Below are 13,512 nucleotides of genomic sequence, written 5' to 3' on the forward strand. Positions count from 1 at the left end.
ATGGCAAAGTTAGAGGAGTGAGATCCTGATACAGACAGATTCACCAAAGTGTATCGTACAATTACCCAAGGCCTGAGGTGCTACAGGGCCATTTATGATGAGAAAAAGAAAAGCTCTATACAAACCTCCAGTGATGCCAACTTCAAGGCACTGACTCCAGCAGCAGAAACAAAGCCTGACTCTCTGTCCCATCCTCTCTAACAGGTCCATCATCTTCTGCATCATCCAGGATTGTTCAAGGTTGTATTTGACAATGTTTAAGTATTTATATGCACAGAAGGGTAAAAATAAATACCGTGTGCATTTTTTTTATTTATATATTTATTTTTAGCAAGAGAGGGAGAAGGGGAGCGAGACAGGGACAGACAGGAAGGAAGAGAGATGAGAAGCATCAACTCATAGTTGCAGCACTTTAGTTATTCATTGAGTTCATTGGTGGTTTTGTCATACGTGCCTTGACCAGGAGGCTCCAGCTGAGCCAGTGACAATGGGGTCATGTGTATGGTCCCATGCTCAAGCCAGTGACCTCAGGGTTTGAATCTGGGTCCTCAGTGTCCTAGGTCAACACTCTATCCATTGTGCCACCACCTAGTCAGGCATTCTAAGGTGTATTTAATGGGTAAAATGTACCTGTTTCAATTTACATACAAATTCAACTTAAGAACAAACCTACAGAATCTACAGTACTGTACTCACAAAAATTAGGGAATATTTCCAAATGAATATGAAGCTATAAAATATCCCTTAATTTTTGTGAGTAGTATATCTCATTCGTGACCCGGGGAGTGCCTATACTCACCCTCCACTCCGGAAGGCTCCTAGTTCCTGCTGCTGGGTCACTGAAGTGTAAGCTCCTGTGCTGCAGTGAGAGGGTATGGATTACCTTGTTTGTTTGTTTGGTTTAAGTGTAATGCTCCCTTTTAAAAAATTTTGCCCTGATGTTTTCATGATCATTTTTATTTTAATATTTGTTTACTTTAAAATCTGATTTATATGGTGCTGGGAAAACTGGAAAGCCACATGCAAAAGAATGAAACTGGACTACAGTCTCTCCCCCTGTACAAAAATTAACTCAAAATGGGTCAAAGATCTAAACATAAGACCTGAAACAATTAAGTACATAGAAGAAGACATAGGTACTCAACTCAGGGACCTGGGTTTTAAAGAGCATTTTATGAATTTGACTCCAATGGCAAGAGAAGTGAAGGCAAAAATTAATGAATGGGACTACATCAGACTAAGAAGTTTTTGCTCAGCAAGAGAAACTGATAACAAAATAAACAGAAAGCCAACTAAATGGGAAATGATTTTTTCAAACAACAGCTCAGATAAGGGCCTAATATCCAAAATATACAAAGAACTCATAAAACTCAACAACAAACAAACAAACAATCCAATAAAAAAATGGGAAGAGGATATGAATAGACACTTCTCCCAGGAAGAAATACAAATGGCCAACAGATATATGAAAAGATGCTCATCTTCTTTAGCTATTAGAGAAATGCAAATCAAAACGGCAATGAGATACCATCTCACACCTGTTCGATTAGCTGTTATTAGCAAGTCAGGTAATAGCAAATGTTGGAGAGGCTGTGGAGAAAAAGGAACCCTCATACACTGTTGGTGGGAATGTAAAGTAGTACAACCATTATGGAAGAAAGTATGGTGGTTCCTCAAAAAACTGAAAATAGAACTACCTTATGACCCAGCAATCCCTCTACTGGGTATATATCCCAAAAACTCAGAAACATTGATACGTAAAGACACATGCAGCCCCATGTTTATTGCAGCATTGTTCACAGTGGCCAGGACATGGAAACAACCAAAAAGCCCATCAATAGATGACTGGATAAAGAAGATGTGGCACATATACACTATGGAATACTACTCAGCCATAAGAAATGATGACATCGGAACATTTACAGCAAAATGGTGGGATCTTGATAACATGATACGAAGCGAAATAAGTAAATCAGAAAAAAACAGGAACTGTATTATTCCATACGTAGGTGGGACATAATAGTGAAACTAAGAGACATTGATAAGAGTGTGGTGGTTACAGGGGGGAGGGGGGAATGGGAGAGGGAGAGGGGGTGGGGAGGGGCACAAAGAAAACAAGATAGAAGGTGACAGAGGACAATCTGACTTTGGGTGGTGGGTATGCAACATAATTGAACAACAAGATAACCTGGACTTGTTATCTTTGAATATATGTATCCTGATTTATTGATGTCACCCCATTAAAAAAATAAAATTATTTAAAAAAAAATCTGATTTATATCTATAAAGTAGAAAGAACAGTATATTGCAATCACAGCATTTTAGAACTGGGGGTGTCTTTTAAAACCAACATAATAAAACCCACTTATTTTACAAATGAGAAAACTGAAGCTCAAGGAAATTAACTTGCCCTAAGTCACATAGTTAATTGCTAAGAGCAGTATTTAATTGATTAAATTCTCAATCTAATTCTTTTCTGTGCCTAAATTTTATGTAGCCCCTTGTATTCATAACATCACGTTTGGCAAAAAGTTATTACCCTAAGTTAAGCCAAAATCGGTTGGACTACCCCATGCTCACTATTTAACTTTGACATCTGACTGAACCACTGGTTTGAGCCAAAATTACAGTAGAGCAAGGGGAGAGAACTCAGGTGTCTACAGGCTCCAGGTACTTAGGACCTGTAGTAAGCTAGAGACAGCATGCCCAGAGCATGCCTCCTTAGTGTCATTGATTAATGACACTTCAAAATGCAGGGCCAGTGTTACCAGATCTTCTCATTTTTAATGGAAAGCTAGAAAACCAGTATTATTATGAAATATTGGTAACTATGTCAAACTTTAAAACTAAAGTTTTAAACTAGAAACAAAAATGTTGGCTGTTTTAAGTCCACCAGTTTAAAACCAAAACTTTAGAAAATTAAGCTTACATTGCAGCTTTCATTCCTCCACACTGTCAGTGGCCATGAGAAGGAACCAGATCAGTTTCTAGTGACATGTTAGGTGGAAACTGAGTTCAATTTTTGTCAATAAAATGTTGTGACCAGGCATAGTTAGTCTGGCTGTTTATGTTATGAAATAATTTGTTTGCATGTGTTTTAGCTCCCTACTACCCACAGTGCAAAATCATAGGTGTTTATTAAAAGTTAGAATTGATTAGTATTTTGAAGTTAAGTGTAGAATTTTGCAGTCTCATATGTTAGCAGACTTGCCTGCCTTATCTAATGCATGCAAGGCTTTGGCATAGTGTTATCACTTGCCGAAAATATGTTTTATCTTGTTTTACAGCTATATACATTACACAGCATCTGCAACCAAAAAGTTTTACCCTCTAGTACTTTCAGAAATAGAATGTCCCTAAATGCATCCAAAAGTCTGACCTTATTTATTTACTTAGAAAATAATGGGAATGGGGTTCCAAAAGCATGAATTGATGTAAAACTAAATCATTCTAAATCTAAAGTGCAGTTGTTGGTTATTGATGAGCTTCTTTTTCATTAGTATCAGAAAGAAATAGATGAGAGTTAATAACTGGAGAATTTGCAGAAAACTAGCATTTATCCATTTTTTAAGCTTATTGAAGTATGACATACAGAAAAATATACAAATTATAAATGCACAATTCAGAGGATTTTCTGAAACTGAGCGTGCCTGTGCAACCAGCACGAGATTAAAAAATGAAACATTTATTCGTACTACTATTGATGGCTTTCTTTCCTTTTGGGAACTATTACATTGAGTGCTGCTGTGAAAACTCTGGTACATGGGTTTTGGGGGGAGGGGTGTTTTGTTTTGTGTTGTGTTGTTTTTGGTGAATTTAGCACACATCTGCTGCATTTGTAACTAGGAGTGAATAGCTAGGTCACAGGATGTCAGTACATTTTGCTTTCATTAATGCTGCCAGTTTTCAGTGTGTTTGAACCAACTTGGACTCCATGAGCGAGCAATGTGTGAGTTCCAGTTGTTTCACATCCTAACCACTTCACCTTAACATTTCATTTTAGTCATCTTAATGGATAACTCATTGTGATTTGAGTCTACATTTCCTGTTAACTTTTAAAATAAATCATTTGCATATGTAAACATTCTCATTTAGGAAGCCATCTATTTTCCTTGTATTGACTCCACTGCAGTAAGTAACATCAGCTCTGCTAATAGATGTATAAAACTAAAATAGCTTTGGCCTACAAGATTGCCTTCTGGATTACTTTATAAACAAGACAAAACCTTGCATGGAATGTTCTTTTCAGGCCATTTAAACCATCAACATATTTAAACCATCAACATTTATTATTGGTAAGAAAGAATAAAATAAAAGTAATAAACAGACATACTTTTTAAAAATTTAGCTTTTTGCCTTTTCAATTTTATTAATTTGTTTAATGAATTCTGATTGGAAACAGAATTAGGTGTTAATTAGTAATATGTTACTAGTTAGAAGAGTTAGTTTTTAAAAAAGAATGTAGCTTAAAGTTTTCCTAACTATATACAGTTGTGGGGGGGGGGGGTGTCCTGCTTACAAATAATATATGGTTGTGGTAAAAAATTCAGAAGTTATGGAAATATGTATGACATAGAAATTGAAAGAATTGAAAGTCTCATAATCATCACCTCCAGAGGTAATTGTTTTGTTTATATTCATTCAGACTTTCTTCTATGAATTTTCTAACATCTATCACACATGATATGCTCTATAATACATACTGTTTTGCCTACGCTTTTTTAACCTCAATAATTATTGTACTGAATTTTTAGGAGTTTTAAAAATATCTGATAATTGATTACTCATTGGCAATAAGAATGCCTTATTGAATAGATAAAAAATAAAATTAATTAGTATATCACCTTTTTAACCTTATAGATCATTAAAATAATTCACTTATAGATCACTAAAATGGATCATTAAAATGCATCTTTTAATTTACTTAACATAATGTTCTCCTAGTACACAGAAAAATTCCAACTAAGGAAGATCTAAATTAGTGGAGTTTAAAACAGATTGAATCGCTTGATTATTTTTTTAGCAATTCTTTTTATATTTAAGACATTTCAATCATGAAATTTCAGCTATTAAACTGGTAATGCTACTCTATACTCTTCATTGAACCTGCCTTATACTTTATAATAGAGTGATAGCTTATGATCATTTCAGGTGATTTGCTTAGTGTCAGATTAAGGATGTGCTCTGCAGAGCATCTGTAGGTCTTGCTAGTCATCAAAGGATGATGACTTTATAGTTCAATGGTCAGTGTTACTGGGAATGCCATCAAATCCGTCCTCAGAAAGTATGCTAGTCTCTGCAAAGCTCCAAGTGAATTTTTTTTAAGCAGTGAGACTAAAATTATATACTGTTAGGCTTTCTAAAGAACATATTTTACAAATTAATGAAAATAAATTCCCAGCCCTGGCCTGTTGGCTGAGTGGTAGAGCGTCGGCCCAGCGTGTGGAAGTCCTGGATTTGATTCCTGGCAAGGGCACACAGAAGAAGCGCCTATCTGCTTCTCCACATTTCCCCCTCTCCTTTCTCTCTATCTCTTCCCCTCTTGCAGCTAAGGCTCCATTGGAGCAGAGTTGGCCCGGGCACTAAAGACAGCTCTATAGCCTCTGCCTCAGGCACTAGAATGGTTCTGGCTGCAAAGGAGCATCGCCCCCTGATGGGCATGCCAGGTGGATCCTAGTTGAGCGCATGCGGGAATCTTCTAATCTACAGGTGACTCCAGATAAATTACTATGTACTGTCCCTGGCTGGTTGGTTCAGTAGTACAGTGATTTTCAACCTTTTTTGAGCCGCGGCACATTTTTTACATTTACAAAATCCTGGGGCACACCACCTACCAAAATGACACAAAATGACACTCTAACACAGTACATATTATACATATAGTTGATAATATAGTTTCTAAATGTATTTATACTCACTTAGTGTGAAACCTGGGCCTGTTTCGATGAACACAAAAGGAATATCCTGGCAGGAATGGTAGAAAGACACACATGAAGCTCTTCCTCAACAGTTCTCAGTCTCTCTCTGTTTTTAGTTTTTATCACAGTCAAGCTTGAGAAGCTCAGCTCACATAGATATGTGGTTGAAAACGGGAGCAGTGTCAAAATAGCTTTGTTGGCCAGAATGGGGAACTCCTTGGCAACAGATAACCAAAAACTGTCCAAAGGAAGATCAGCAAACTTTAGCTTTAAAGTTAGATAACATTGTGATGTACTGTATATCACCCTCTGCGGGGGCCTCTTTTAAAAAGAAAAAGGTCAAATATCTATATACACCATCAGGATAGACATAACCAGCTGAGGCTGAGGCTTCATCTAGTGGTGGCAACATTTACCTCCAGTCCTGACCAGGATTAGAAATCGGGACCATAGGGAGGAGTAGCAGCTTCAACTACTCGCCACGGCCACACAATGACAAGTGCGTGGCAGCCCGAGCAGGGACCTTCCTGGGTGTGGATGAGAGGCGGCCTACTATTGGTTCATTGCTAGTGGTCGGGATGAATCCTAGAAGGTGATTGATCAGTGAGTGTTACCTGTGCCTCCACTCTTCCTGTCGCTGATAGCTGGAGGGATTGTGAGGGGAATGTTTATGTTCGGATGGAGGCGGCTGGCGGCGGGCCAGATAAATAGCCTCCGCGGGCCATAGTTTGGGGACCCATGTTTAATTTCCCCACGGCACAACTGACCATGTCTCACGGCACACTGGTTGAAAAACACTGCAGTAGTAGATTGTTGGCCCGGCGTGTGGATATCCCAGGTTCAGTTCCAGTCAGAGCATACAGGAGAAGCACCATCTGCTTCTCTACCCCTCCCCCTCTGACTTCTCTCTCTCCCTCCATCCCTCTCTCCCTCCCTCCCGCTCTCACAGCCATGGCTCAAGTGGTTTGAGGGAGTCAGCCCCAGGTGCTGAGGATGACTCTGTGGCCTCCGCTTCAGGTGCTAAAGAAATGGCTCCATTGCTGAGCAACAGAGCAATGGCTCCAGATAGGCAGAGCATCGCCCCCTAGTAGCTTGCGGAGGATCCGGGTCGGGCGTGCACAGGAGTGTCTCTGTCTTCCCTTCTCTCACTAAAAAAAAAAATTACTATATACTGAGATCCATTGTCTCAACTGGTAGCACCTTATATTGAAAAGAGAATAATTGAGCTGCATTTTCTCTATTCAGGTTTAAAAGACTGTAAAATAATGTTGCTAACATTAAAAGATATATTCTTTTAATACCATCATTGTAACTATTGTTGGTGAAATCATTCTGGTCTAGGCTTGGGCGTTGAGTTTTTTGTACTAAAGCAATGTTTTGTTCATTGAAGATCGCCTTCCAGTTCTGTGAAGTATTTCACCCAAATGGGCTTTTCTGTTGCAGTGGGACCAGCTGGAAGCTTCTCTGTGGATTATAGGTCTGGTAATTTCAGGAATAGAACATAAACATTCTTCTCTGGAGGTTTCTGTGGACTGAACTGGAATCATGTGATAGCCCTCCTTACTGAGAACTGATGGATGGGAGGGGGTCTCATACAGGTGTAACCTAGCAGAGAAGAAGATGCTGGGCTGTATGGTTTCTACCTAAAATGTGAAGTACTAGTCTTAATATCAAATTAAATAATTGTGGGATAAGTTATTTTATTCTGGGTCCAGAAAAAGGTGATCCAAAATAATTAATAGATTTGCTTTGAGAATATTGAAGATCCAAAACAAAGTAATGTGTCTCACTCAGCCCCTCTCCTTCCATGGGAAGTAAGGGCAACCCAAATTTTGTGACTCCTGACCTTGTGAATTTGAGATGTTTTTACTAATTGTTTGAGGAAACAAAATGTTTCCTATTTGTTCTTTTAGAAACTAATAAGTAAGAGCTGTAGTTGTTCAAACTTTGTGTAAGTGGTCAAATTACTTTTGTGTTTTTTAAGCAGTCTTGTTTCCTGAGCTGAAAATTCACTAGCAGACTTACCCTGCAGTATGTTTTTCTCTGCTAAATTTAAGCAAAACAAAACAACAAAAAGCCCACCATAACCTACGTGTTTGTTTTTAGCAGCCGAGAACTACTGGTGACAGATGCTTAGCCACTGTCATGTGAACAGCTTTGTTGTAATGAACATAAATAAGAGTTTCACTGAAAGTGCTGTCAGGAACTGATTGATCAGATGTAAGGAGATCATTACACCTTAAGCAGCATGACTGTTTGGGTAGTCTGTTCAGGGTTATATGGAAAACTCAGAGTGTGTGGTGCTGTGGAGGCCATGAGGCTAGGCTGCTGCCCCCTAACACCAGTGCCAGATTTCATAGCTGCCTTTCCATTTATTTAGGCTGTCTTTCTGCTACCGTCTTCATTTACCTATTTTTAAAATAATATGTTCCCTTTATTTTAAGTGAACCATTTTGTAAGTTGGGGATGTGGGGATCAGAACTTGCCTGCGAGGTTGAAACAAAAAACCTGAGGGAGATTTAATCCCTTGCTTAGGAATGTAGGAATTTGTAACTAAACTGATTTATTAGTCATTGGGGTCTTAGGCCAATATTGGCAAGCAGATCACTGACTGTCACATGTATTTTATGGAATATGTGTAAATAATTCTTTGTGTTTATAAACTATGTGAAAAAATCCAGGGACTGCTTCTGGAGCTTTGTGCTTTGAGATCTTCTTTCCAAAGCAGTTTTCTCTGTGCTTTTGAATTGAAGAAGGTATTAAATGGGAAGTCAGAGAGAAACCAATTAAACATAAGCTTAATCAGAGCCCCAAGATATTGTGAAGGGTTGTTAGTTTGTTTTGTTTTGGAGTAAGGGTTGTTGTGTTCGTTCTTGGTGCTCTCTGAAGTAAGACTGATGATCTTAGAGTGTCAGTATTTGCTTGTTTCTTCTAGGTTAATGTTTGAAATTTATTAATTATGTTGAGTGAAATGGGTAGCCTGCCCTAAGGGCTTTCCTGCTTAGTGGGAAAACTGTGATTTGTAGTCACAGCTCAGTGAAGGAAAGTGGTAATAAAAGCCTGGGGCAGACTGGCTGTGGAATACATTTTAGGCTACTTAACCAGGTTGGTTTCTTTTATTATTATTATTATTATTATTATTATTTGTTCTTGTTATAATTGTCATTTCTAATAGTGGGATTCCTTGAACTATTTAAACCAAATCTTGCTTGCTACTGTAGGAAATAGGTACAGGTTCCTTCTTAAAGTCCAAACCATTCCTTTAAAGACTAACAGATGTTTGTCATCCTCTCCCATTAGTGAAAGGTGATCGTTGGTCAACTCTTACTAGTCTTCACTTTTAAACACCACATTAAGTGGAAATAGATTTGTGTCCTTTTTGGGGTTTTGACCAAAGCACACACCCATCCCCTTACTGCCTCCTTGGAACTGGTTCAGGATTTTAGAGAGAAGGGTTTGTTTGGGGGCGTTTCCCTCATCTTATCTCTGTGAACATATGCCAGGGTTGAATTTATTTTGACCCTGCTATTTTAAATTTGGAACCAAAGCAAGAGTTTAAAGTCCAGCAGAAGAGAGTGCGGAACATTAGCCATGAGGGACCCAAGGAGGAAGGTGCGTACATGCGTTCTGAAGCTTTCTCAGAGGCTGACCATCTCTTAAGCATACACATAATTGTAGATTAATAACTACTTGGCAGAGGGAAAATATTTCAAATGATGTAAAGAAATATGTGACACTATAGTATGTGTTTATGTGCTTGGTTTTACAGCAGTGACAACTAGTATTGATTAAAAATTTGGCAAACTAGCAAATTCTGAATTTTTATTTGAAAGCCTTTTGGAAAAGCTTAGGAGAATGGGTGTTTCCAAGGGAGAATGTATCATTTGTGATTGATCTTTAGGGAGTAACTGAAAAAACAAATAGATTGAATAGGCATTCTAGTATTTTGTCTTCCAAAACATCAAGTATAGAGAGCTATAAATGGATATTATTAGATAAAGGTCACCCGGCTTCTCAGAGTTGAGAAACAAGTCTCTCTTCATTGATTATTATTTATCTTTGTCCAGTAATTTCGAGCACAGTATGTTGCTTGTATCTGGGGCTGTACTGATTTCTTTCTTGACTGATCTCTTCCAGAGCCTGGCCCAGCTAGAGAATCTGTGCAAACAGCTGTATGAGACCACAGACACAACCACTCGACTCCAGGCAGAGAAAGCCTTGGTTGAATTCACCAACAGCCCCGATTGCCTGAGCAAGTGCCAGCTACTCCTCGAAAGAGGAAGTGTACGTAAGATTTGAAAAACCCTAAAGGATAACAGAAGTTTAAGAAAATACATTCTGCTTCAGGGGTGGGATTGGGATAGATTCTATTCCTTGATTCTTCTAGTTGTCTTTGCCTTATTAATTTCACTTTTAAAAAGCAACATAACTGCCAGGTTTGGAAAATAAAGAAGAAGAAGGCCATGCAGCCTCATCAGTAAAATCTCATTGAACATAAATTTTGTCTTGTCATTTTTCATCTTGCATCTAATTCCTGGGACTCCTTTTCTCTGTTGACTCTTAAAGCACTGCCTCTTTGCAAAGAAGACAGGGTTGTATATAATCACCTTTCTTACCCACAAAGTCCTTGTCATCTTTCAGGATCCCAGTCTTCTCTTTCCTCTTCTCTCCTACAGTTGCTTCTAATGCCTTAGAAGTAGAGAAGAAAATTGTTTTAAAAATGGAATTAGCTTCTTCCAGCTAAAAATAGCAGTTTAGTGATCAAAATAATGCTTTTAATGAGACATAATTTGAATAAATTAATAGTTTTGGCAAGATGTGGGTCTTAAGAAGGGTAAGAATACAACAAGGTTATCATGAAAGGGCCTGCGAGAGTCAGGATCCCCACCGGCCTGGCAGTTAGTACTGCCATTAAGACTGGAAGGAAACGTCAAAAGGACGAAAGCTAATAATTTATTGAGAGGGTAGAATTTCTAGATGACTCCATTTTTTGAATTTTCACTAGTAGTGTTACAGTACTGTGCAGTAAATAGGACAAACTACAGTTGTCTAAAAGTTATCCCTCAGTAGCTGGGGAAGCTAACCCTTTTCTAAGTATCTGAAGGTTACAGAGTTATGGTCAGAGATTGCCTGGTGCTCTGTTCTGTTTCCACATGCAGTATTTTATATATTCCTTTTCCATCACTCTATCTTAGGATCAATTCACCTAAATTTGTACTATAGAAGATGCACAACTGTCTTTTCCAGTTGACTTCCACTGAGCCCCATAGTATCATCTTTGATGCTATGTTAACTGAGATCCTGCTGTTGGCATTGAGCGGGCTGAAATAAAAGTGGTGCAATACTGAAAACATTTCATTATTGTGGAATGTATTCTTCCCTTTAATGTATTGACTTCTCAGTGACTTAGCAAATTTGTTGGAATTATGTATAAAGAATATTTGCATGTTATATAAATATAATAGATATTATACACCATATTATATCTACTGCTCACAAAAATTAGAAGATATTTCAAAATGAACATGAAGCGATAAAATACCCCCTAATTTTTGTGAGTAGTGTAGTTATAGTAGTCTCTCATGCATTATTAGTGATTTGACACACCCGTTATCAGTTTAAACCATGTTCAGGGGTGTTGAATAAAAGTTGCATGCCAAAGTCACTGTTACAGATTTGTTTCTTAAGCTTATTTTTTTTTATAACTGGTGGTATTAGGTAATGCCTATGGATAGCCTACTTTGTTAAGGACTTCTAGTTTCCTAGAAAGTTATCCTTGACCCTTGATTTAATTGTTTTAATGGTTCTGAGTCTGTCTTTGTCATGTGACATTGTATAATATAGCTACATAGAGGAATTTGCACATGACTCCTTCTTGCACATTATGAACAGAGAGATAATTCTGATTCTCCATAAGGTTAAAATTCCTTAAAATTCACACTTGAGGGTATGATCGTGCTATTCCATTGCTGTCTCTCTAATTTTTCTTTCTCATAAATAATTGTTACTTTAAAACTAGCATGCATATTCTCCAAGGCTGAGCTGATTTAGAGTTGTGCTGGTGGAAGGACATAATTTGGGAGTTAACTGTACAGCATAATGTTGTGGTTCCCTTCAGTACTTCTTTCTCTTTCTTCCTTTCTGCCATGACTTTGAGGTGACTTTGGGAATATTTTTGAGGTGAATCTTCTTGAAACATCGCTTTAACCACACTATTGATGGACGATTTCTTGGTTAATATCTTTCTGAAAAGATCCTCTCTACCATTTGACCCCTGAAGTGAGGGAAGTAGTGGATTCAGGTTGCTTAGGGCTGCTCACTTTATCCTGCCCCTTGTTTGTGATGAAGTCAGCTAAATAAGCATTGGAGGCCGCTTATTCTTAGAATGACATACCCTCTAAAACCTGGGAGATAGACTATGGTAAAGCTGTTTTTCTTGAACCTGAGTACGGATCTCCAGATTATAAAAACCTATGCCTGGCCAGCTCAGTAAAACTGAATTCTGAGTCCCCTCCTTCTTTTCACAGTCGTCGTACTCCCAGCTACTGGCAGCCACATGCCTTACCAAGCTTGTGTCGCGCACAAACAACCCCCTACCACTGGAACAGCGAATAGATATTCGTAAGTAGAGAACTATCTGTACTCCCCTAAAGTAGTTTGTTTAATGATGTGCTAGCAATGGTTAAATTGATGTTGCTTGACAGTGTTCTGAAATTGCTAAACACACAGTCTATCTGGAATCCAGTTTTTTCCCCCCATGATTTTGATCTTATGAAAGTGAAGAGGGTGCAAAATAATTACTTCTAGATAAAGCCTAGTAACCCCTTTTGTTGTCAAAAGGTTTCTTTCCTTTGGTTTTTACTGCCACTAATAACTAAGAAAAACATTGTTAAGGATTTTGAATTCTGTGCAGACCATGTTATTTAACCATCTAGGAACAGATTCAATGCTGCCATACTTCAGTTCTTCATTGTGACAAGTATAAAATTCTCAGTTGGAAAACTTACTAATCTTAATAGAAAGTCCCATTTCTTAGTAGCATGAAAAATTAAGGGAGTTTAGGGTGAATAGTATAAATTTACCACTTCTTGGACATTTAGTACATTTAAAAATAGATGTCCTTCCCTGGCAGAGCTTTCTACCATGGTGATTGCTTTTGTTTTATAGGAAACTATGTGCTCAATTACCTTGCCACTCGGCCAAAGTTGGCTACTTTTGTGACACAAGCACTTATTCAGTTATATGCCAGAATCACAAAACTGGGCTGGTTCGACTGTCAGAAGGATGACTACGTCTTCAGAAATGCAATCACAGACGTCACGAGGTTTTTACAGGTATGAGGTACATATTTAATATAACAGGAGCAGGCGAAGCTTACTTATATCAGGAAATACTTATATACTAACAAGTACACAAAACAGATTTACTTGGTACATTCTCTTCTGTGTCTTTTTCACCCTTAATGTGTCTTGGCTTTGCATGTTTACATGTCAGCAGAAACCAGCCCTCCATTCTTTCTAATGCCTACATACTGTTCTAACCTATAATACCATAAATCAATTAACTAATTTCTTACGGCTAACATTTAGTTTGT

The 13,512-nt window shown here is 38.0% G+C and overlaps 1 protein-coding gene across 1 annotated transcript in view; it reads left to right on the top strand.

Annotated features, from left to right (window-relative positions):
• The first annotated feature begins 9,473 nt into the window (after window positions 1-9,473).
• XPO7 (exportin 7) overlaps window positions 9,474-13,512 on the top strand; it is a 40,236-nt gene continuing 36,197 nt past the window's right edge. The window contains exons 1-4 of the mRNA XM_066351117.1: window positions 9,474-9,530; window positions 10,056-10,202; window positions 12,446-12,539; window positions 13,086-13,252. Coding sequence (XP_066207214.1) covers window positions 9,510-9,530; window positions 10,056-10,202; window positions 12,446-12,539; window positions 13,086-13,252 — 429 coding nt within the window. The 5' untranslated portion in view covers window positions 9,474-9,509. The remainder of the gene's footprint in view (window positions 9,531-10,055; window positions 10,203-12,445; window positions 12,540-13,085; window positions 13,253-13,512) is intronic.

Source organism: Saccopteryx leptura, chromosome 1, assembly GCF_036850995.1.
Source record: "Saccopteryx leptura isolate mSacLep1 chromosome 1, mSacLep1_pri_phased_curated, whole genome shotgun sequence".
Classification (NCBI taxonomy): Eukaryota; Metazoa; Chordata; class Mammalia; order Chiroptera; family Emballonuridae; genus Saccopteryx; species Saccopteryx leptura.